Source organism: Symphalangus syndactylus, chromosome 17, assembly GCF_028878055.3.
Source record: "Symphalangus syndactylus isolate Jambi chromosome 17, NHGRI_mSymSyn1-v2.1_pri, whole genome shotgun sequence".
Classification (NCBI taxonomy): Eukaryota; Metazoa; Chordata; class Mammalia; order Primates; family Hylobatidae; genus Symphalangus; species Symphalangus syndactylus.
The window spans coordinates 33,616,951-33,639,195 of NC_072439.2; the positions used below are offsets into that span (position 1 = coordinate 33,616,951).

Sequence of the window (22,245 nt, forward strand, 5' to 3'; positions counted from 1 at the left end):
CAGGCATGTGCCACCATGCCTGGTTAATTTTTGTATTTTTAGTGGAGATGGGGTTTCACCCTGTTGCCCCAGGCTGGTCTCAAACTCCTGGACTCAAGTGATCTGCTAGCCTCAGCCTCCCAAAGTGCTGGGATTACAGGCATGAGCCACCGCACCTGGCCAAAATGATTTAATTTTTTAAAAAGTCTGGGCGCAGTGGCTCATGCATGTAATCCCAGGACTTTGGGAGGCTGAGGCAGGTGGATCACCTGAGGTTGGAAGTTTGAGACCAGCCTGGCCAACATGGTGAAACCCCATTTCTACTAAAAACACAGAAATTAGCCGGCGTGGTGGCGCATGCCTGTAATCCCAGCTACAGGGGAGGCAAAGGCACGAGAATTGCTTGAACCCAGGAGGTGGAGGTTACAGTGAGCTGAGATCATGCCACTGCACTCCAGCCTGGGCAACAGAGTGAGACTGTCTCAAAAAAAAAAGAAAAAAGAAAAAAGACACGGTGGCTCATGCCTATAAATCCCAGCACAAAAAAAGTCAAGCCCTGGCCGGGCGCGGTGGCTCACGCTTGTAATCCCAGCACTTTGGGAGGCCGAGGCGGGCGGATCATGAGGTCAGGAGATCAAGACCACGGTGAAACCCCGTCTCTACTAAAAATACAAAAAAATTAGCCGGGCGTGGTGGCGGGCGCCTGTAGTCCCAGCTACTCGGAGAGGCTGAGGCAGGAGAATGGCGTGAACCCGGGAGGCGGAGCTTGCAGTGAGCCGAGATCACGCCACTGCACTCCAGCCTGGGCGACAGAGCGAGACTCCGTCTCAAAAAAAAAAAAAAAAAAAAGTCAAGCCCTTTCACCATGGGTTGTGACCACAGCAAGTTTGTTCTTTTTGTGTGTGTGTGTGTGAGACAGAGTCTCACTCTGTCGCCCAGGCTGGAGTGCAGTGGCGCAATCTCGGCTCACTGCAAGCTCCACCTCCCGGGTTCACGACATTCTCCTGCCTCAGCCTCCCGAGTAGCTGGGACTACAGGCGCCCGCCACCGCGCCCGGCTAATTTTTTGTATTTTTAGTAGAGACGGTATTTCACCGTGGTCTCGATCTCATGACCTCGTGATCCACCCGCCTCGGCCTCCCAAAGTGCTGGGATTACAGGCGTGAGCCACCACACCTGGCCAGCAAGTTTGTTCTTATACCTGCCAGCATCCACCCTACCTTTCTTCTGTATTGTCTTCAGTTGCGTCCTCCCACTGATGTGCTGTCTCACCCCTCCTTCCCTAGCACTTGGCCGCTGTTGAGGAAAGGAAGATCAAATCTTTGGTGGCCCTGCTGGTGGAGACCCAGATGAAAAAGTTGGAGATCAAACTTCGGCACTTTGAGGAGCTGGAGACTATCATGGACCGGGAGCGAGAAGCAGTGAGTAGCAGGAGCCCTGGAACCCTGCTCACTGTGCCTCCGTTTAAAATCGGAGGGGCGTGTGTGTGTGTGTGTCTGTGTAGGGCAACCAGTTAAGGACTGTGTGTGTGTGTGTGTGTGTGTGTGTGTGTGTGTGTGTAGGGCAGCCAGTTAAGGACAGTTAAGTGTCTCACAAGTGAAGTCTGGGGACTGAAGTCCCACAGAAGGTCAGCTCCATGAGGCAGGGACTCTAGTTGGTTTTGATTGCTGCATCTCCAGGTCCTTGAACAGTGCTTGGCCCATAGTAGACTCAAATAGTGATTGAGTGAATGGGCTTAAGGGATGATGGGAGAGAGGATAAGGGCCTCAGATCCAGGAGGTGAACTTGGAAAGGGAATGGGACAGACACAGTGTTGAACCATTTTGTCTTTGGAGGACATAAAAAGAAATAGACGATAGAGACCGGGCACAGTGGCCCACATTTGTAATCCTAGTACTTTGGTAGGCTGAGGCAGAAGGATCACTTGAGCCCAGGAGTTCAAGACCAGCCTGGGTAACATAGTGAGATCCCTGTCTCAACAATTTATTTTATTTATTTATTTATTTGAGACAGATTTTCGCTCTTGTTGCCCAGGCTGGAGTGCAATGGCGTGATCTTGGCTCACCGCAACCTCCGCCTCCTGGGTTCAAGTGATTCTCCTGCCTCAGCCTCCCCAGTAGCTGGGATTACAGGCATGCGCCACCATGCCCAGCTAATGTTGTATTTTTAGTAAAGATGGCGTTTCTCCATGTTGGTCAGGCTGGTCTCGAACTCCCAATCTCAGGTGATCAGCCCATCTCTGCTTGCCAAAGTGCTGGATTACAGGTGTGAGTTATCACGCTTTTTTTTTTTTTTTTTTGAGATGGAGTCTCACTCTTTCGCCCAGGCTGGAGTGCAGTGGTGCAATCATGGCTCACTGCAACCTCCGCCTCCTGGGTTCAAGCGATTCTCCTGCCTCACCTCCCGAGTAGCTGGGATTACAGGCACATGCCACCATGCCCAGCTAATTTTTGTATTTTTAGTAGAGACAGGGTTTCACTGTGTTGGCCAGGCTGGTCTAAAACTCCTGACCTCAGGTGATCCACCCGCCTCAGCCTCCCAAAGTGCTGGGATTACAGGCATGAGCCACCGTGCCCAGTCTAAAAATTTTTTAAAAATAAACAAATTAGCCGGGCATGGTGGCGTGAGCCTGTGGTCCCAGCTACTCAGGAAGCTGAGGTGGAAGGATTGTTTGAGCCCAGGAGGTCAAGGCTGCACTGAGCCATGTTTGCACCATTGCACTCCAGCCTGGGTGACAGAGTGAGACCCTATCTCAAAAAAAAAAAAAAGAAGAAGAAAAAGAAATAGAAGATAGGGACCTCAGAGAACTTAAGGTTTAATGGGAGACATCAAATGAATATACAATATGGAGACATCAGAAACAGTTAAGAAGGTTTAAAGTATCTGACAAATTCACATTAAGAGATTGCACATCGGCCGGGCGTGGTGGCTCACACCTGTAATTCCAGCACTTTGGGAGGCTGAGGCGGGCGGATCATGAGGTCAGGAGACTGAGACCATCCTGGCTAACATGGTGAAACCCCGTCTCTACTAAAGAATAAAAAAATACAAAAAATTAGCTTCCTTCCTTCCTTCCTTCCTTCCTTCCTTCCTTCCTTTCTTTTCTTTCCTTTCTTTCCTTTCTTTCCTTTCTTTCCTTTCTTTCCTTTTCCTTTCTTTCCTTTCCTTTCTTTCCTTTCTTTCCTTTCTTTCCTTTCTTTCCTTTCTTTCCTTTCTTTCCTTTCTTTCCTTTCTTTCCTTTCTTTCCTTTCTTTCCTTTCTTTCTTTCTTTCTTTCTTTCTTTCTTTCTTTCTTTTTTCTTTCCCTCCCTCTGGGGCCCACGCTGCAATCTACTCGGCTCGCTGCTGCCCGCACCGCGGACTGCCTGGGACTGCCAGCGCGCTCCTTTCGCTGCAGGCACGCGTTCGCCGTGTTGGCCACGCTGCTCGCCAGCTCCTAACGCCGAGTACTCTGCCCGCCTCCGCCTCCCGAGATGCTGGGACTGCAGACGGAGTCTCGCTCACCCGGTGCTCGGTGTTGCCCGGGCTGGAGTGCGGTGGCGTGGTCTGGCCTCGCGGCAGCCTCCGCCTCCCAGCCGCCTGCCTTGGCCTACCAGGGTGCTGGGATTGCAGCCCCTGCCCGGCCGCCGCCCGGTCTGGGAGGTGGGGAGTGTCTCTGCCCGGCCACCCATCGTCTGGGAAGTGAGGAGCGCCTCTGCCCGGCCACCCATCGTCTGGGAAGTGAGGAGCGCCTCTGCCCGGCCGCCCCGTCTGGGAAGTGGGGAGCGCCTCTGCCCGGCCACCCACCGTCTGGGAAGTGAGGAGCGCCTCTGCCCGGCCACCCACCGTCTGGGAAGTGAGGAGCGCCTCTGCCTGGCCGCCCCGTCTGGGAGGTGAGGAGCGCCTCTGCCCGGCCACCCATCGTCTGGGAAGTGAGGAGCGCCTCTGCCCGGCAGCCCCGTCTGGAAATGAGGAGCGCCTCTGCCCGGCCACCCATCGTCTGGGAGGTGAGGAGCGCCTCTGCCCGGCCGCCCCGTCTGGGAAGTGAGGAGCGCCTCTGCCCGGCCACCCACCGTCTGGGAAGTGAGGAGCGCCTCTGCCCGGCCACCCACCGTCTGGGAAGTGAGGAGCGCCTCTGCCCGGCCACCCACCGTCTGGGAAGTGAGGAGCGCCTCTGCCCGACCACCCACCGTCTGGGAAGTGAGGAGCGCCTCTGCCCGACCACCCACCGTCTGGGAAGTGAGGAGCGCCTCTGCCCGACCACCCACCGTCTGGGAGGTGAGGAGCGCCTCTGCCCGGCCACCTATCGTCTGGGAGGTGAGGAGCGCCTCTGCCCGGCCGCCCCGTCTGGGAAGTGAGGAGCGCCTCTGCCCGGCCACCCACCGTCTGGGAAGTGAGGAGCGCCTCTGCCCGGCCACCCACTGTCTGGGAAGTGAGGAGCGCCTCTGCCCGACCACCCATCGTCTGGGAAGTGAGGAGCGCCTCTGCCCGGCCACCCCGTCTGGGAAGTGAGGAGCGCCTCTGCCCGGCAGCCCCGTCTGGAAATGAGGAGCGCCTCTGCCCGGCCACCCATCGTCTGGGAGGTGAGGAGCGCCTCTGCCCGGCCGCCCCGTCTGGGAAGTGAGGAGCGCCTCTGCCCGGCCACCCACCGTCTGGGAAGTGAGGAGCGCCTCTGCCCGGCCACCCACCGTCTGGGAAGTGAGGAGCGCCTCTGCCCGGCCACCCACCGTCTGGGAAGTGAGGAGCGCCTCTGCCCGACCACCCACCGTCTGGGAAGTGAGGAGCGCCTCTGCCCGACCACCCACCGTCTGGGAAGTGAGGAGCGCCTCTGCCCGACCACCCACCGTCTGGGAGGTGAGGAGCGCCTCTGCCCGGCCACCTATCGTCTGGGAGGTGAGGAGCGCCTCTGCCCGGCCGCCCCGTCTGGGAAGTGAGGAGCGCCTCTGCCCGGCCACCCACCGTCTGGGAAGTGAGGAGCGCCTCTGCCCGGCCACCCACTGTCTGGGAAGTGAGGAGCGCCTCTGCGCGACCACCCATCGTCTGGGAAGTGAGGAGCGCCTCTGCCCGGCCACCCCGTCTGGGAAGTGAGGAGCGCCTCTGCCCGGCCACCCCGTCTGGGAAGTGAGGAGCGCCTCTGCCCGGCCACCCATCGTCTGGGAAGTGAGGAGCACCTCTGCCCGGCCGCCCCGTCCGGGAACAAGTGAGGAGCGCCTCTGCCCGGCCGCCCCGTCCGGGAACAAGTGAGGAGCGCCTCTGCCTGGCCGCCCCGTCCGGGAAGAAGTGAGGAGCGCCTCTGCCCGGCCGCCCCGTCTGGGAGGTGAGGAGCGCCTCTGCCCGCCCACCCATCGTCTGGGAGGTGAGGAGCGCCTCTGCCCACCCACCCATCGTCTGGGAGGTGAGGAGCGCCTCTGCCCGGCCGCCCCGTCCGGGAGGAAGTGAGGAGCGCCTCTGCCCGGCCGCCCCGTCCAGGAAGAAGTGAGGAGCGCCTCTGCCCGGCCGCCCCGTCTGGGAAGAAGTGAGGAGCGCCTCTGCCCGGCCACCTATCGTCTGGGAGGTGAGGAGCACCTCTGCCCGGCCGCCCCATCTGGGAGGAAGTGAGGAGCGCCTCTGCCCGGCCGCCTCGCCTGGGAAGAAGTGAGGAGCACCTGTGCCCGGCTGCCCCGTCTGGGAAGAAGTGAGGAGCGCCTCTGCCCGGCCGCCCCGTCTGGGAAGTGAGGAGCACCTCTGCCCGGCCGCCCCGTCTGGGAAGAAGTGAGGAGCGCCTCTGCCCGGCCACCCCGTCCGGGAAGAAGTGAGGAGTGCCTCTGCCTGGCCGCCCCGTCCAGGAAGAAGTGAGGAGCACCTCTGCCCGGCCACCCATCGTCTGGGAAGTGAGGACTGCCTCTGCCCGGCCACCCATCGTCTGGGAAGTGAGGAGCGCCTCTGCCCGGCCGCCCCGTCTGGGTAGTGGGGAGCACCTCTGCCCGGCCGCCCCGTCTGCGAAGTGAGGAGCGCCTCTGCCTGGCCACCTATCGTCTGGGAAGAAGTGAGGAGCGTCTCTGCCTGGCCGCCCCGTCTGGGAAGTGAGGAGCGCCTCTGCCCGGCCGCCTCATGTCTGGGAAGAAGTGAGGAGCGCCTCTGCCCGGCCACTCCGTCTGGGAGGTCTACCACGGAGGCCAGAAGCAATGTGGGGGCTGGACGTGGTGGCTCACGCCTGTGGTCCCGGCACTCTGGGGGGCGAGGCGGGTTGATCACTTTGGGCTAGGAGTTCGAGACCAGTCTGGCCAACTTGGCGAAACATGAAAAATACAACAGACAAACCAACCAGCCAACTCAGTGACAACAAAACAGGTCTACCCTGGAGTCATACTCTTAATTTTTTCTATTTTCCTCCCTTTCTGATCCTTTATCCCACTTTCTTTTTCTTCCTCTTCCTTCTCCCTCTTCTTTGTCAAATAGAGGATTGAGTTATTATCACTGAAAAAAAAAAAAAAATACAAAAAATTGGCCCGGCATGCTGGTGCGCATCTGTAATCCCAGCTACTCGGGAGGCTGAGGCAGGAGAATTGCTTGAACTAGGGAGGCGGAGGTTGCAGTGAGCTGAGATCACTCTACTGTACTCCAGCCTGGGCGACAGGGTGAGACTGTCTCAAAAAAATAAAGAGATTGCACATCAAGTTTCTAAGTCCTGAGATCATAGAATAAAGCTAAAGCTCAGGCAAATGAATTGATCTGGGATAGCTTCCTAAGAACAGTGAGTTTTTAGTGAATTTTGAAGTAAGAAAAGAACTTGAATTGACAAAAGGAACTGGAAGCATTTTCCAAATCAAGGTAATGGCAAGTTCAGACCTTTGTAGCTGAAGTGAGCTGGGGCCAGGTTAAAGTCATTGCAATAAGAAACCATGTGGGCACCCAGGAGACATAAGGCTCATGGGAATTTGCACGAAGTGGGGTGGGGAGGACAGAGGAAGCACAAGCGCAAGATGTAGATTTTGGGAACCTTCTGATTGAGAGGCGGGATCTTTCAGAAGAAGACAAAGCAGGGGTGAAGGCATTTGCCTTTGGGATCTGCTGAAACTTGGATAACAATACTCAATTGGCACTGGCAGCTGGAGTATCAGAGGCAGCAGCTCCTGGCCGACAGACAAGCCTTCCACATGGAGCAGCTGAAGTATGCGGAGATGAGGGCTCGGCAGCAGCACTTTCAACAGATGCACCAACAGCAGCAGCAGCCACCACCAGCCCTGCCCCCAGGCTCCCAGCCTATCCCCCCAACAGGGGCTGCTGGGCCACCCGCAGTCCATGGTTTGGCTGTGGCTCCAGCCTCTGTAGTCCCTGCTCCTGCTGGCAGTGGGGCCCCTCCAGGAAGCTTGGGCCCTTCTGAACAGATTGGGCAGGCAGGGTCAACTGCAGGGCCACAGCAGCAGCAACCAGCTGGAGCCCCCCAGCCTGGGGCAGTCCCACCAGGGGTTCCCCTCCCTGGACCCCATGGTAAGTGTTATGTTCCAGAACTTTTGTTGGCTAGAGGAATCCAGGTGAAGGTCCCAGTTCTTCTCAAAGGGGATACAAGATGAGTCTGGAGATGAAGTTAGCCTCAATTTCTATAGATGGGCCCATCTCTCTTAGGCCCCTAAATCAGCAGGAATCCTTCCCCAAACTCGAGAGCTTTGGAATTTTATTCACTTACTCTAGTGTCAGAAAAAGGGAAGATAGTGCCAAGGAATGGCTAGATTATCCTTGTTTGTAAAAGTGAGTTATTCTTTGGGAGGCCGAAGTGGGTGGATCATGAGGTCAAGAGATCGAGACCATCCTGGCCAACATGGTGAAACCCCGTCTCTACTAAAAGTACAAAAATTAGCTGGGTGTGGTGGTGCGTACATGTAGTACCAGCTACTCGGGAGGCTGAGGCAGGAGATTGCTTAAACTCGGGAGGCGGAGGTTGCAGTGAGCCAAGATCATGCCACTGCACTCCAGCCTGGTGACAGAGCAAGACTCCGTCTAAAAAAAAAATAGAAAAGGTGAGTTGTTAAGCAAAATTTTATACCTAATTTTCTCCATCTCTCATCTTTATTCTCAGGCCCCTCACCGTTCCCCAACCAACAAACTCCTCCCTCAATGATGCCAGGGGCAGTGCCAGGCAGCGGGCACCCAGGCGTGGCGGGTAATGCTCCTTTGGGTTTGCCTTTTGGCATGCCGCCTCCTCCTCCTCCTCCTGCTCCATCCATCATCCCATTTGGTAGTCTAGCTGACTCCATCAGTATTAACCTTCCCCCTCCTCCTAACCTGCATGGGCATCACCACCATCTCCCGTTCGCCCCGGGCACTCTCCCCCCACCTAACCTGCCTGTGTCCATGGCGAACCCTCTACATCCTAACCTGCCGGCGACCACCACCATGCCATCTTCCTTGCCTCTCGGGCCGGGGCTCGGATCCGCCGCAGCCCAAAGCCCTGCCATTGTGGCAGCTGTTCAGGGCAACCTCCTGCCCAGTGCCAGCCCACTGCCAGGTGAGAAGGGGCCAAGAGGGAAGAAGGGTGAGGGAGAGGGGTCCACGTGGAGGGAGGGTGAGCGGGCAGGTGGGGAAGAGGTCAGGTATTAAGAGTTTCCACAATCCTTTTTGAACATTCTGGTAAAATTAGAATACAGGAGGAAGGGCCTCTCTGGCCATCCTCCACCATTCCCCAGCCTGGCAGCTGCCACCTTTGGGATGATGTTGGGGCCTTTCACTGGTGGGTCATGGAGCAATCCTGTGGCAGAGAGCATCTCAATTGTAAACTTGAAAAGCAGCTGTTTGCATGATGATTGAGTGGCATCCCTTTGCTTATTCCTATCACGTTCAAATGCCCCATTTAGAGAGTCTCTTTTCAATCAGTTTTTCTCAGTATGAGGTAGAAGGGAGTGTTGGGAACAGAAGTTGAACATTGTGGGTACCTCATTCATCCACCCAGCCACTGCATGCCATGCCCGGTTCTGTCTGTCTGTGGTGGTCTGGGTCTGGAGCCATCTCTCCTGCGTACTGATTCATCTTCCTTTTCTCCACAGACCCAGGCACCCCTCTGCCTCCAGACCCCACAGCCCCGAGCCCAGGCACGGTCACCCCTGTGCCACCTCCACAGTGAGGAGCCAGCCAGACATCTCTCCCCCTCACCCCATGTGGAGATCACGGTTCCAGGAACAGCCCTTCCCCCACCACTGGGACCCTCCCCAGCCTGGAGAGTTCATCACTACGTAAGGAAAGCTCCTTCCGCCCCTCCAAAGCCCTCACCATGCCTAACAGAGGCGTGCATTTTTATATCAGATTATTCAAGGACTTCTGTTTAAAAGATGTTTCTAATGTCTGGGAGAGAGGATAGGATGGGAATGCTGCCCTAAAGGAAGGGCTGGTGAAAGGTGTTTATACAAGGTTCTATTAACCACTTCTAAGGGTACACCTTCCTCCAAACTACTGCATTTTCTATGGATTGAAAAAAAAAAGGAGATTTTAAAAAGCCACATTGGAGCTCCCTTCTACCCACTAAAAAATAACCAATTTTTACATTTTTTGAGGGGGAGTGAGTTTTAGGAAAGGGGAATTAAGATTCCAGGGAGAGCTCTGGGGATAGAACAGGGTGCAGATTCCATCTCTCCCCAAGCCTCTTTTTAGTGACTAAGTCAAGGCCCCAGCTCCCCTCCCTCACCCTACGCCGAGCTTATTCGAGTTCATTCGTTCTAATAATCCCTCCTGCGGCTTCCTCATTGTTGCTGTTTTAGGCCACCCCAGCTCAGCCAATGATTCCTTTCCCTCTGAATGTCAGTTTTGTTTTTAAAAGTCACCTGCTTAGTTGATGTCAGTGTATGTGTATTTGGTGGGGAAAACCTAATTTTGGGGATTTCTGTGGTAGGTAATAGGAGAAGAAAGGGCACTGGGAGCTTTTCTCCTTCCTTCCCTGGGCTGTATTCATGGACTCCTGGAAGGCGCAGAGAAGGGAGCTATAAGAGGATGTGAAGTTTTAAACCTGACATTGTTTTTTAAAGCACTTAAGCACCTCCATATTATGACTTGGTGGGTCACCCCTTAGTCTCCTCCCTCTCCCACCAAGACTGTGAGAACTTCAGCTGATAGCTGGGGGCTCCCCAGATGAGGATGCAGGGATTTGGGAGCAGTGGAAGAGGGTGCCCAACCTTGGGTTGGACCAACCCTTGGCTCGCAGCTCAACTCTGCTTCCCGCATTCCTGCTCCACGTCCCAGCTTCTCCGGTGACCGGAAGGCAGCTGTGACTCCAGGCTCTGCACTGGTTCTTCTTGGTTCCTCCCGCCAGGCCCTTTGTTCCTCATGTCCCCATGTTTCTCTCCCTCTGCGTCTTAGCACCTTTCTTCTGTTCAAAGTTTTCTGTAAATTTTCTTTTTTTCTTTCTTTTTTTTTTTTTTTTTTATAAATTAATTTGCTTTCAGTTCCATCTTGTGGGTGCATTCTGTGTTCTTACCTGTGGCTGTCAGGCAGGGGGATTGGGATGGGAGCAGCTTTCCTGGAGTCCTTCACAGCGGCGTTTACCTGGGCCGGAGAGACATTCTGCAAGCCACATGGCCTACAATCACTGCGTCTCCCCACAAAACACGAACGGCAGCACAACTGTGAAGACTATGTGCTGGTATAGGAGCAGAGGCTCTCACCTGCCCTAAAAGCTGTTTAAGACTTGGAAGGACAAGCCGGGCGCGGTGGCTCAAGCCTGTAATCCCAGCACTTTGGGAGGCCGAGGCGGGTGGATCACGAGGTCAGGAGATCGAGACCATCCAGGCTAACACGGTGAAACCCCGTCTCTACTAAAAATACAAAAAATTAGCCGGGCGTGTTGGCGGGCGCCTGTAGTCCCAGCTACTTGGGAGGCTGAGGCAGGAGAATGGCTTGAACCTGGGAGGCGGAGCTTGCAGTGAGCCGAGATCACGCCACTGCACTCCACCCTGGGGGACAGAGCAAGACTCCGTCTCAAAAAAAAGAAAAAAAGACTTGACTTGGAAGGACATTCCCACAACATGGAATTTTGTATCTCTGTCCCTTCAGAAGTAGTGGTTTCACTCCTTCCCTTATTAGGGAGGAAGCAAGCCCCTTACCCACTTTTGTTATAATTGGCCCTTCGCCCTGCTGAGGTGACGGACAGGCTTAGGCAGTGCTAATAATGGCCTGGCTTTAGCTCCAATAAACACTCCACAGGCTTCCCCACAAAAGGCCTTATTGGGAGCTTGGGAGGGCAGGGGCCAGATTTAAGGAGCTGGAAGGCTAGGAGAAGACAGCCTGATATGGAATGGAACAGGGATGGCCAGCCATCTATGGCTTTCCTCATCTCCCAAGAGGTAGCTTGTGTAAGATGGATGAATGGGGCCAGCAGTTTTTAAATGAAGCCCAGACAGCTAGTACAGGGCCTTCCCCAGCTTTCCTCATCCCCTGCACCATTGACCTTGGACTCTGCCTCAGGGCAGAAATCATCACCACCTCACCTTCTTCCCCTTTACCCTGTTCAGGAAAGAAAGCAGAACCGAACCGAGGGCCCAGAGAGCAAGTTTATTTGGTGAATGCTGACGGCAAACATCATCCAAGAGAGACAAGATGGGAAAGTTGCTGAGACAAGAAAGCCTAGGGAAACTTCAGGCTAGATACAAAATTCACACAGGGAAAGGCACGGACTCTGGGGAGACTGGGAAGGTCCTCAGCCATTCAGCACCATGCGGACGAGCTCTGTGGAAAGGAAAGGTGGGATGAGCCAGGGAACAGGGCTGTGGAGGGTTACACCAAGGGCCAGGGGACTACCAGACTGCAAAGGTAGCATAAGCGGGAACATGCCCACAGCAACCAACCCTGGGGTCAGTTTGCAGAGGAGCCCCCTTGAGTCTGACCAGTTATCCCTGCCCCTAGCTCCCCTCCTACCAGCTGTTAGTCCCCCACCCAACCCTGAGCAGCAAGAACACAGCAGAGGCAGAAAAGTTCTCAACTACACCTACAGCTACTGTCAGCCACTGGCAGGAGGAGAGGACAGAGTTTTGGGTTAGGGTACCTCCAAGCTGCCCAGCGAGGGAAGGGGAAAGGACTGTTCAGCTATAGCAGCAGAATGGGGCAGGCAACCCATACCCCTCTATGCCAGCTACCCATGCTCCAGGGCCAGAAGGTCACCCTAAAGCAAGACTGGTATACAGGCTGGTGAGAGTTCCCAGACACCAGCACCCAGGGCCCTATAAGTAAAACCTCAGGGCCCATTCTAGAGGTAAGGAGGTACCGTACCCCCAGGCTGTCTTCCTCTTTGAGGAATCCCTCCCCTCCCTAGTCAGCTCCATGCAGAAACATGCCAGGAGGAAGTCAGATGGTAGTAGGGTAAGGGCAAGGGATAAAGAGCACAGGTTGGGGAAAAAAGAAACACTGGGGAGATCAACTAGAGGAGAGGCTGGGAGGAGCCGTACCCGCCCCATGGGCCCGTCACCCCGACAGGATATGCCTCACAAACGCTGCAGGAAGGAAGAGACATTCATGGTGAAGACAAGACACAGACATGGGGTGAGGGGTCAGGCGGTGGGGACAGACATTCCATTATTTCACTTCTCATTCCTTCCCACCCTCTACAATACTACCCCTTCCTTTCCTGTTACACCGCCCTGACCTCCCACTCCTGGGCTGGGCTGGACAGGGCCCTGCACCTTGCCTCCTGGCTCTTTCTGGAGCCCAAGTCCAGGGATAGGGAAAGCCCCAGACACTATACTTGACCTGCCCCATATGGCTGCTTCCTCTGAGAAAGCCCAGTTCACCTCTTACCTTCATAGTTGATACAACCATTGCTGTCCTCGTGCCCTGCCACCAGCATCTCTACTTCTTCCTCTGTCATCTTCTCACCTGCAGGGGGAAAGAAAGCATTTTTGGAATTGGGTGACAAGTGAGGTATCTCAGGGTGCCATCTCAGCTCAAGGACAAGGACACAGAACCTTACCCAGTGTTACAAGAACATGCCGGATTTCAGCACCCATGACGGTGCCATTTCCTTCCTTGTCAAACACCCGAAGTCCTTCGACATAATCCTCATAGGTGCCCTGGTCCTTGTTCTTGGCCACTGTCTGCAGCATGGGCAGAAAGTGCTCAAAGTCCAGCACCTTCACATTCATCTCTGCCATAAAGGAGGTGGAAGTGTCAGGCCAGAGAAGTAACACAAGTTCTCAGGACGGGATTATAGAGACCTCAACTGAACAGAGAGATGACAGATGACTCCCCCCTAAAAGCAAGGAAATCCATGGGATTTGCTAATCCAGACTTGCTTGAGTTTGGGGCCTGTGAAGATAAAGGGAAGCTCTTAGCTGAAGAACTGTGGGCCCATGACCACACTGAGGAGTTGTTCTTTAGGCCCCTCACCATCACTCTTGGGGTTCCCCAGGACCTTGAGCACCTCGGCGTTGGTAGGGTTCTGGCCCAGGGCCCTCATCACATCCCCACACTGGCTGTACAGGATCTTGCCATCACCTGTTCGGTCAAACAGCTGGAAGGCCTCCTTGAACTCTGAGGATTCAGATGAATGTCAACACAGGATTTGAGGGTTAATCCAAACCCTGCCTCAGAGCTCTGCTGCCCATTCAACTTTGATCATGCTGAGGAAACCAGATATCTGCACCAAACTGTACACCAAAGTCTACTTAAGAGGGCTCTATTTCTCTTCCAATTCAGGTGTCCTATATAGAGCCTTCCTCCCCCTCTGGCAGCCTGGTAACATCCATTTACACACCCCCTCTGCCTGCGGCAGGCCTGCCAATCTCCAGTGCTGCTACTACACTTCTGAGGGCAGGAATTCGCCACCGCCCAGTCTCAGTCCTGTCCTTATAAGGAAGTGGGAGCAGCAGCCCGGGACTAGGGTCATCCCAACCTGCCACTTCGCACCCCTCCAGTACAAAGAGAACTTCCAGAGGGTACAGCTAGAGTCATATCCTTAGCAAACTCCCCTGTCTTGTCCCCATCTGCACAGAATATCAGGTCACTGCTCTAAATCTTCACAACTGCAAGCTGGGAGGGCGGGGACAGTTATTACAGGAGGAGAAAAGAGGCAGAAGTAGCTGATTAAACGACGAAGGAGTGCAGGCAGCTTTATACACCCTCCCCAGACCCCACACACAGCAGGCATTAGGTGACCAAGTTTTTTCACATACCCACACCACCTAAAACTCACCCAGTGCTTGGGACTCAGATCTAGAGTGGAAGGGGAGGGAGGAAGAAAGTGAGAAAAGAAAATGGAGGATCCAGAAGAAGAGAAAATAATCCAGGGGGTAATCTCATGGGGGTGCTAAAGAGATGACAGATTAAGATTAGAGGATAGGTGCTGAGGGGCGGGTGTCCCTCTCCCTAAGGGTGACCTCGGTAGGGATCAGAGATAACCTACCTGCGGTCTGGTCTTCGGTGAAGTCACACTGCTCAGAGAAGAGGGAAGTGGTCAGCACTGAACGCCAATCCCCCGAGTTTCTATCCCAGCCCCACAAACTCTGACCCACAAACTCCTGTTTCAGGCTGCAGACTCGCTTCCCCGCAGGGCCCCAGGCTTTCCAACCTCACCTCCAACCTTTCGAGTCCTCAGGTTCCCTTTGCCTCCTACCCCTGCCTTCTCCTCGCCCCCCACCCGTCTCTTCCCGCCTCTCGTCCCCAATCCTGCCCATCTCCCGGGACCTGGGCCCCACCATCTTGACTGCTCAGCTCTGCGGGACCTTTTCCTGCAGTAATGGCTCCGACTCTCGGCCCAACCCTAGTCTTAGTACGTCCCGATGACGTCACCCTCAGCGGACTCAGCCAATAGGAACCGTGGCCTGGGTTTATGCAGAGGATTGCTACATTAGTAATGACTTGGGCGGAGTCCGCTGTTCCTTTCTCCAGCCCCACCTGGGCACAGAACCGCTCGGAGGTGGGGGGAGGGGCACAATGAATCTGCACCTCCCAACAGCAGGAAGATTAGAGGATTGGAAGAGGAGAGAGCCCTCTCTTCCCGCCCTCTCCTCCTAGCACCCTCCCCGTCTCCCGCTGCTCCCCCAACCATGAAAAAAATAGCAGTCTGAAACCGAGAGGAACCCAGTCTTTATTTTGAAACAATAGGTGGCCTCCTGGTGGCTGGAACGTGTTTCCGCCTGCGGGGCCCAGTGTCCGGACCCCACTGGATCTGTGGAAAAAAACCAAAGTTGCGAAGCTCTGGAGCCCGTGCAGCAACCGGACAGCAGAATGAACTCCGCTGCTTTTCTATACTGGCTGAGAGAAGGGCGGGAGACTTGCCTCGTAAGGCGCGGCGAAGGGGTGGGAGGGCCCTACCTGCAGCACTCAGACGCTTAGGATGTGTTTCAAGAAGGCTGCAGAGAGAGGAGGCAAGAGGGGCTTCAGAAGCAGGCCTTTGGATAATACATCTGACTCTAGGTAATCCAGGGGTGCCCCCGCCCACACGCGGCAAGACGCCAGGCTGCCCTCCTCCCTCGGCCCCGCTCCTGCTTTTTTGGCCCCTCACCCTCGTAGTTGATGCAGCCGTTGCTGTCCTCGTGTCCTGCCAGAACTGTCTCCACCTCCTCCTCAGTCATCTTCTCTCCTGAATCCCAGACACAACGTCTGAGGCCCTCCTTTCCCTCCCTCACTCACCCAGGCCACGCTTTTCCTTTTTTCTTTTTTTTTTTTTTTGAGACGGAGTTTCGCTCTTGTCGCCCAGGCTGGAGTGCAGTGGAGCGATCTCGGCTCACCGCAACCTCCGCCTCCCGTGTTGAAGCGATTCTCCTGCCTCACCCTCCCGAGTAGCTGGGATTACAGGCGCCCGGCTAATTTTTTGTAATTTTGGTAGAGACGAGGTTTTGCCATGTTGGGCAGGCTGCTCGCAAACTCTTGACCTCAGGTCATACACCTGCCTCGGCCTCCTAAAGTGCTAGGATTACAGGCGTGAGCCACCGCGCCTGGCTTTTTCCATATATTTTTGTAAACAATAATATGAACATAACAATTGTAAATTTTTTTTTTTGAGATAGAGTCTCCCTCTGTCACCCAGGCTGGAGTGCAGTGACATCATCATGGCTCACTGCAACTTCCACCTCCTGGGCTCCAGTGATTCCCATCAGCCTTTGAAGTAGCTGGGACTACAAGCGTGCACCACCACGCCTAATTTTTTAATTTTTTTGTAGAGACATGGTTTTGCCATGTTGCTCAGGCTGGTCTCGAACTCCTGAGCTCAAATGATCTGCCCATCTCGGCCTCCCAAAATGCTGAGATTACAGGTGTGAGCCACCACGCCTGGCCTTGTACTTTTTTTTTTTATTATTAATATAGAATTTCACTGTTGCCCAGGCTGGTCTCGAACTCCTGGGCTCAAGCGATCCTCCTGCCTTGGCCTCCCAAAGTGCTAGGATTACAGGAGTGAGCCACTGCGCCCAACCAGCCCATGCTGTTTTGCTTTTTTTTGAAACTGAGTCTTGCTCTATCGCCCAGGCTGGAGTGCAGTGGCATGGTCTCGGCCCACCACAACCTCCACCTCCCGGGTTAAAGCGATTCTCCTGCCTTAGCCTACCAAGTAGCTGGGATTACAGGTACCCGCCATCATGCCTGGCTAATTTTTGTGTTTTTAGTAGAGATGAGGTTTCACCATGTTGGCCAGGCTGGTCTCGAACTCCTGACCTCGAGTGATCCGCCTGCCTCGGCTTCCCAAAGTGCTGGGATTACAGGCTTCAGCCACCATGTCTGGCCTTTTTTTTTTTTTTTTTTTGAGACAGAATCTTGCTCTGTCCCCCAGGCTGGAGTGCAGTGGCGTGATCTCGGCTCACTGCAACCTCAGACTCCCGGGTTCCAGCGATTCTCCTGCCTCAGCCTCCTGGGTAGCTGGGACTATAGGTGCGTGCCACCATGCCTGCCTAATTTTTATATTACTAATAGAGATGGGGTTTCACCATGTTGGCCAGGCCCGTCTCGAACTCCTGAGCTCAGATGATCCGCCCGCCTTGGTCTCCCAAAATGCTGGGATTACAGGCGTGAGCCACCGCGCCCGGCCAGGCCATGCTCTTTAGAGTGGTACCTCTTCTTCTCCCACCCTGGAGACTTCCCATAGCCTCAGTCCTCAAGGGAATCCTCCCCTGGTCATGGATGCCTCTTGCCTTTCCATTTCACCCTAGTACTGGTGAAAGTACTGACCCACAAAGAAACAATCCCAGGAGGTTACGAGACTTGTACCAGAATACACAACCCACACATCTCTTCCAAAATGAAAATTCAGGTTTCCCACCTCATCCCTTTTCCTAGGCACTTTAGCCTCTGGAAGAGCGAGGCCTTCAGATTCTACCCCCATAGCTCTGACCTTCTCAGTCTCCTGCTGACAACCTGCAGGACAGCAATCCTCCTGCTGGCTCTGCTTATCTGGCCAGTCTTTTTTCTGGCCCACCCCATCCCCCTCTCCACTCTAAAGGAGTTCTGGTCCCCCTTGCCTGCCTCACCGAGGGTGGTGAGAACATGTCTGAGCTCTGCTCCCATAACTTTGCCGTTCCCCTCCTTGTCAAACACACGAAGCCCCTCCAAGTAGTCCTCATATGTGCCTTGGCCTCGGTTCTTGGCCACTGCCTGGAGCATGGGCAGGAAAGTCTCAAAGTCCACACGCCGGGACTTCAGCTCTGGAGGTTGGAGAGAGGTAAAGGAGAGGTCACTGTAGTATCACATAGGACCCAGCTTGCAACCCTACCACAATGCCTTCATCCTATTCAGCATTTAGGATATTTTCCTGCTTCTGTGTTTGACAGTTTTTGAAGTCCTGAGATCCACCTCATTCTTTTTGTTACCAACATCCAACTTTTGAAAACTAAAAACCCAAATTGTTCCCAAGGGTCCCCTCACCATCACTCTTGGGGTTCCCCAGGACCTTGAGCACCTCGGCGTTGGTGGGGTTCTGGCCCAGGGCCCTCATCACGTCCCCACACTGGCTGTACAGGATCTTGCCATCCCCCACTCGGTCAAACAGCTCGAAGGCCTCCTTGAACTCTAAAGTATAAGGAAGGGTCAGTGTAGACACTGACTAGGGTTCCCATCATCCCAAGACAGAAGGGAATTTCAGAAACTATGTGAACAGAACAAGGGAGGAAAAGAGGAGTAGTATGGGAGGTTTCAAGGTCGGGACTGGGGTTAGGGGAATAGAAAGAGAATCTGACCAGGGGATTGGGGACGGGACAGTGGGCTTAGACCAGCTTCTCCTCACCCTCCAGCTGGTCCTTGTTAAACTCGATCTGTGGAAGAAAAAAGCAGGTGGGGAGAGATGACAGAATTTATTCAATCCCTCTCCCGCACTCCTCCCAACCAACTGGCAGCCACTTCTGAGGAGGGGCCCAAAGGGACCAGGCTGGAAGCCCAGCCACCTCAGTCCCATTCCCAGCTCTGGGCCTTGGGAGAATCCCAAGAAGAGGAATTACAGTGGGGAGGGTTTCCTGGGAACAGGGTTAATCCCATGCCACCTGTTTCCCTCCCTCCATTGCCCTGAGCCCTGCATCCCTCACATAACTGGGGGCTGAACAAAGGCTAAATTTACCCCTGGCCCCCAGCTGTGATTGTCTAACAAGTCTGTCCTCTTCAGCCTCCCCTCCTGGAGTTCAGAGCTGCAGGCCTTTTGAGTTGAACCACCAGCCAGGGGCAGGCAACAGCTCTCTTCCCTTCACCTTGAAACTGTCCTCAGAACCCAGATGTTCCCCATCTAAGAGTCCCTGCCTCCAGCAGGGGGTAAGTGAGTGTGTATGTGCTGTACACACATGACTATAGGTTAGAGGGAGAGAAGAGCAAAGACAACAGCAGAGTCATAAGACTGGATGCTTCCAAATGGGGGACTAAGGGAAAGCTCCAATCTCATTCCAGGGCTCATTGATTCCCTACCTTCTAGATACCCACTAATCCCCTAGGCTGTATCCCACCCTCAAACCACCCCCTCCAATTCTATCTTCACTTTCCAGAGACTCACCACCACTTTGGAGAGATCGACTGGAGGCTCCTGGGTTTTCTGAGGGGCCTGGGGGACAGCTGGCTCAGCTTTGGTCTTGGCTGGAGGAGCCCCTGCTGCTGCTGGCTTAGCAGCAGGTTTGGAGATGGAGGGCCCTGCTGGTTTCTTCATGGGAACATCCTTCTTGGGAGGCATGATGTCCGGTGGCCAAAGGACAGTGTGCGGATGGGGGCACCCATCTCTGTTTAAATAGCCAGGGAGTCTGGGATGTCAAGGGGCGGGGGCAGGGGCAGGGAGCCAGTTGGCTGTGGCGAGGATGAGGTAGAGGAGAGATATAACCGCCTGCCCTCACTCCCCTGGCCTCCTATGGTTCAGGACTCCTGCCCCAAGGTCTTCTTCCCTCTGTCCCCTCATCCCCAAAGGCTGAACAGAAAAGAACAATGTTTCCTTTAGGGGTAGGGGAGGAAGCCAGAGACTGCCCAGAATGAGGTAGTTAACCTCCAAGGTGAGGATGGGATGCTTGCCAGTGGCACTGAGATGGGGGTAGTGAGGCAAAGCGGGTGATCCAGCAGCTTTAGTCTTCTTAAGGGGTGGGGTGAGGGGTAGCAGTCAGGGAGGCTTGTGTGAACTGGAACAAGTTAAAGTGTGGTCTGGGAGCAATGACAAAAACAAGAAGCCCATCTGCCCAGCCCCTCCACTCCCTTCTGACCATGGCTTTATAAAGAGCAGGGGTAGTTAACCTTAGAGTCTAATGATCCCTAATACTTGTAGTTCCTGAGCCCCCACCCAGCCAAGAACTGGAACTATTCACAGTATAAAGGAAGAATAGTCATAAAAACAGGAGTGTGACATCCCTCATTGTCTCCTGTGCCCAGTGTTGTTTCAGGGGCAGGAGTGGGGGCAAAATCAGGTTTAACATCTGCTACCCATTCTTCCATGGAAGGAATCTTCTTCCACAAGCCCACAGTCATTCAAGACAAACAAAAGGTGGGGTGCTTGCTGAACCTGTGGGGACCCTGTGGTGGCACCTGAGGAGAAGGGCGGGCTCTGGGAGACGGCTTAAATTCCCTAATCCAAGAGGATGTGGGCGCTCCTATAGCCTCCATGAGTATTCACCCCACAACCAGGGGTATAATAAAAATCCTGACTCAGGGGCCAGGTCACAAACCTTGCCGGGGGCGCTGGGAGAGAGTCCAAGTTGGGGGCGTTTGGGAGTGGGGAGGGGTTGCGGGCTACTTTTGTTCTGGGGGAAATTAGGAAAGGATTTCGGTAGCATTCTGAGGAAGATAGCAGTGATTCCACTTAGGCCCCGGGGTTGATGCTAGGTCTCCCACTCGCAAAACAGCGTCTGAATCTCATGACTGCAAATTGTCCCATTTTTACAAACTACATCACACACACACTGACACACACACATACTCACCCCCCACTACACCTTAAAGAAAGTGGCCCTCCTCTGCCCCCAAAAACTCACCCTGCGGGGTCCGTGTCTGGGGCTGGGGAGGGGGCGGAGCATAGCGCGGCCGCCAGCCCTGAAGGGTTAATTCCGATGGCCGCGGAGCATGCCGGGAATCGTAGTCCCCCACGGACTCACGGGATGCGCCGCGCTCCAGACTGCAGCTGACGCGAGGGCGGTGGCTTCCGGCCCATGGCGGTGGCTGGTGACTCAATGTCCTTCCAGCGTGCTTTATGTCCCGGAACTGAAAGGCAATGAACAATTTCCAATCCACCCCAACCCGAAAACCCTGCGGGGCCCCTAGGGTATCCCTCTTACTTAGCCCTGGCGGGCTCCTAGTCTCGGGAGGCGCCGGGGGGCAGTGGGGCGGCTGTTTTCCTGGACCTGCTGCTGAAAGAACTCAACCTGGGGAAAGGTTGAGGCTGCAGCAGGCAGCGTGGAGGTCAGATAGCTGGAAGCACGGCCCCGGGGAGAGCGGCTGCACTCTCTTTCGCTTCCTCTCGCTGTTTGATAGAAAAAAAAAAAAGACGCCTCAGAGTAGTTTGTTTTTAATGAGCTGGTTGCTGAAGTAAATGTGAAAATTTGCAGTTAAGCCCAGTCACCTGCCCCAGGCTTCTCTGATCGAGGTTTCCATCCTGCGGTTGCATATGCGCCATCCTCCTCGGTCTTCACAGATCTCTGAGCAGAGGGCTGGGCTTTCCAGCCCTACTTTCTGAGACACTTAATGGTCAGCATTGGAGTTCACTGGTTCCCCTAGGCGTTGATCAGAGGATGGGAACCAGCCCGGCCGGGCCCACCTTCACTCATTGGATCAGTAAATACCCTGGCGGTGCACCTGGTGTTGGAAGCTGGGGCTGCACAGGCGTGTGAGGATTAGATCAGAGCAGAAAACTCGGGCGAGGGCAGGGTGGTGAGGCACAGGTGAACTTTATGGGCAGTAAGTGAGGTTCACTGGTTGGAAAAAGTTTGTTGGAAAGGTAGAAATGAATTGTACGACAGAAATAACGACAATAGTAAGTTAGCAACCATTTCTGGAGGCCGTCATAGATCTGGTACCGGTGAAGGGGCTAAATTATCTCAGAGGGTGCTCAAGTGCATGGGGTTCAGACGAGCCTGCTCAGATTTGAATCCTGGTTCTACCAGGTCCTGGTTAATGACCATCAGCAGATTTAGTTATCTCTCCTGGGCCTCAGTTCCTCATCTGTAAAATAATGATAATGGTACCTACCTCATAGGGCTCTTAGGAGGATTCGAAGTGTTATTATTGGTAAAATAGGGCCGGGCTTGGTGGCTCACGCCTGTAGTCCTAGCACTTTGGGAGGCGAGGCAGGCGGGTCACCTGAGGTCAGGAGTTCAAGACCAGCCTGGCCGACATGGTGAAACCCTGTCACTACTAAAAATACAGAAAAAAAAAAAAAAAAAGCTGGGCATGGTGGCGGGCGCCTGTAATATCAACTACTTGGGAGGCTGAGGTAGGAGAATCACTTGAACCTGGGAGGTTGCAGTGAGCCGAGATCGCACCACTGCACTCCAGCCTGGGTGACAGAGTGAGACTCCATCTCAAAAAAAAAAAATTTGTAAAATAGAATAGGCCTGGCACAGCACAGCATAAGTGCTGTATAAGTTTTTGTTAAATAACTTTCCTTTAATCTTCCCAAGGTATGAGGTCGCTGGTATTTTCCCCATTTTACATCAATGAAGTAAGGATCAATAGGTGTTGTGAAGAGACGGAGAGGAAGAAGGAATACATTTTTAAGTGGTTATAATACTGGGAAAGGGCCACATTATAGATGCCTTTGTGTGGCTTTCATCACTTTTGCAGACATTGATTTCAAAATATGGCTCTTGTAATGTTTTTTACTTCCTTTTCCCACTTTGGGCATTTTGCCAAGTATGAGTGGTTAAGGCATCATCTGACTTTCTAGCATTTTCTATAGA

The 22,245-nt window shown here is 54.3% G+C and overlaps 3 protein-coding genes and 1 long non-coding RNA gene across 23 annotated transcripts in view; 2 read left to right on the top strand and 2 right to left on the bottom strand.

Annotated features, from left to right (window-relative positions):
* The window catches only part of SMARCC2 (SWI/SNF related, matrix associated, actin dependent regulator of chromatin subfamily c member 2), a 32,003-nt gene extending 21,633 nt beyond the window's left edge, over positions 1-10,370 (top strand). For 8 of the 16 annotated variants that reach the window (XM_063621387.1, XM_063621385.1, XM_063621389.1 and 5 more), the window contains 4 exons: positions 1,265-1,399; positions 7,045-7,426; positions 8,013-8,441; positions 8,977-10,370. In XM_063621387.1, coding sequence (XP_063477457.1) covers positions 1,265-1,399; positions 7,045-7,426; positions 8,013-8,441; positions 8,977-9,053 — 1,023 coding nt within the window. In that variant the 3' untranslated portion in view covers positions 9,054-10,370. The remainder of the gene's footprint in view (positions 1-1,264; positions 1,400-7,044; positions 7,427-8,012; positions 8,442-8,976) is intronic. The other 8 variants (XM_063621390.1, XM_055247708.2, XM_055247707.2 and 5 more) reach the window with 2 other exon arrangements.
* Positions 10,371-11,451: 1,081 nt separating this feature from the next.
* MYL6 (myosin light chain 6) lies at positions 11,452-14,809 on the bottom strand. 2 transcript variants are annotated; one of them, XM_055248469.2, is made up of 7 exons: positions 14,605-14,719; positions 14,313-14,340; positions 13,298-13,441; positions 12,882-13,055; positions 12,710-12,787; positions 12,361-12,405; positions 11,452-11,644 (listed from the first exon to the last, which is right to left on the bottom strand). In XM_055248469.2, exons 1-6 carry the CDS (start codon positions 14,605-14,607, stop codon positions 12,377-12,379), a joined length of 456 nt encoding a protein of 151 aa, XP_055104444.1. In that variant the 5' UTR covers positions 14,608-14,719; the 3' UTR covers positions 11,452-11,644; positions 12,361-12,376. The 2 variants fall into 2 exon arrangements, with proteins under 2 accessions (XP_055104444.1, XP_055104443.1); XM_055248468.2 differs by lacking the exon at positions 12,361-12,405 and having other exon boundaries at positions 14,605-14,809.
* LOC134733043 (uncharacterized) lies at positions 14,784-22,156 on the top strand. The gene is made up of 3 exons (XR_010116619.1): positions 14,784-14,825; positions 15,014-15,325; positions 21,967-22,156. It is a non-coding gene; the product is annotated as an uncharacterized lncRNA (long non-coding RNA).
* On the bottom strand, positions 14,979-20,816 carry MYL6B (myosin light chain 6B). 4 transcript variants are annotated; one of them, XM_055248467.2, is made up of 9 exons: positions 20,626-20,816; positions 20,326-20,551; positions 18,873-19,092; positions 18,123-18,150; positions 17,765-17,908; positions 17,371-17,544; positions 15,414-15,491; positions 15,224-15,261; positions 14,979-15,077 (listed from the first exon to the last, which is right to left on the bottom strand). In XM_055248467.2, exons 3-8 carry the CDS (start codon positions 19,044-19,046, stop codon positions 15,233-15,235), a joined length of 627 nt encoding a protein of 208 aa, XP_055104442.1. In that variant the 5' UTR covers positions 19,047-19,092; positions 20,326-20,551; positions 20,626-20,816; the 3' UTR covers positions 14,979-15,077; positions 15,224-15,232. The 4 variants fall into 4 exon arrangements, with proteins under 4 accessions (XP_055104442.1, XP_063477465.1, XP_055104441.1 ...); XM_063621395.1 differs by lacking the exon at positions 20,626-20,816 and having other exon boundaries at positions 18,873-19,113; positions 20,326-20,422; XM_055248466.2 differs by lacking the exons at positions 14,979-15,077; positions 15,224-15,261; positions 15,414-15,491; positions 20,626-20,816 and having other exon boundaries at positions 16,187-17,544; positions 20,326-20,460.
* Positions 22,157-22,245: the final 89 nt, after the last annotated feature.

Excerpts from the sequence above, each read along its gene's own strand:
- MYL6 (XM_055248468.2), bottom strand. Across the intron at positions 12,788-12,881 it reads GCATGTTCTTGTAACACTGG|GTGAGAAGATGACAGAGGAA; the intron begins GTAAGGTTCTGT and ends TTCCCCCTGCAG. Across the intron at positions 11,645-12,709 it reads TGGTTGTATCAACTATGAAG|AGCTCGTCCGCATGGTGCTG; the intron begins GTAAGAGGTGAA and ends TCCTTTCCACAG.
- MYL6B (XM_055248466.2), bottom strand. The coding sequence starts at position 19,046 with ATGCCTCCCAAGAAGGATGTTCCCATGAAGAAACCAGCAGGGCCCTCC. Across the intron at positions 18,151-18,872 it reads TCGATCTCTCCAAAGTGGTG|ATCGAGTTTAACAAGGACCA; the intron begins GTGAGTCTCTGG and ends TTTCTTCCACAG. Across the intron at positions 17,909-18,122 it reads TAACAAGGACCAGCTGGAGG|AGTTCAAGGAGGCCTTCGAG; the intron begins GTGAGGAGAAGC and ends CTTATACTTTAG.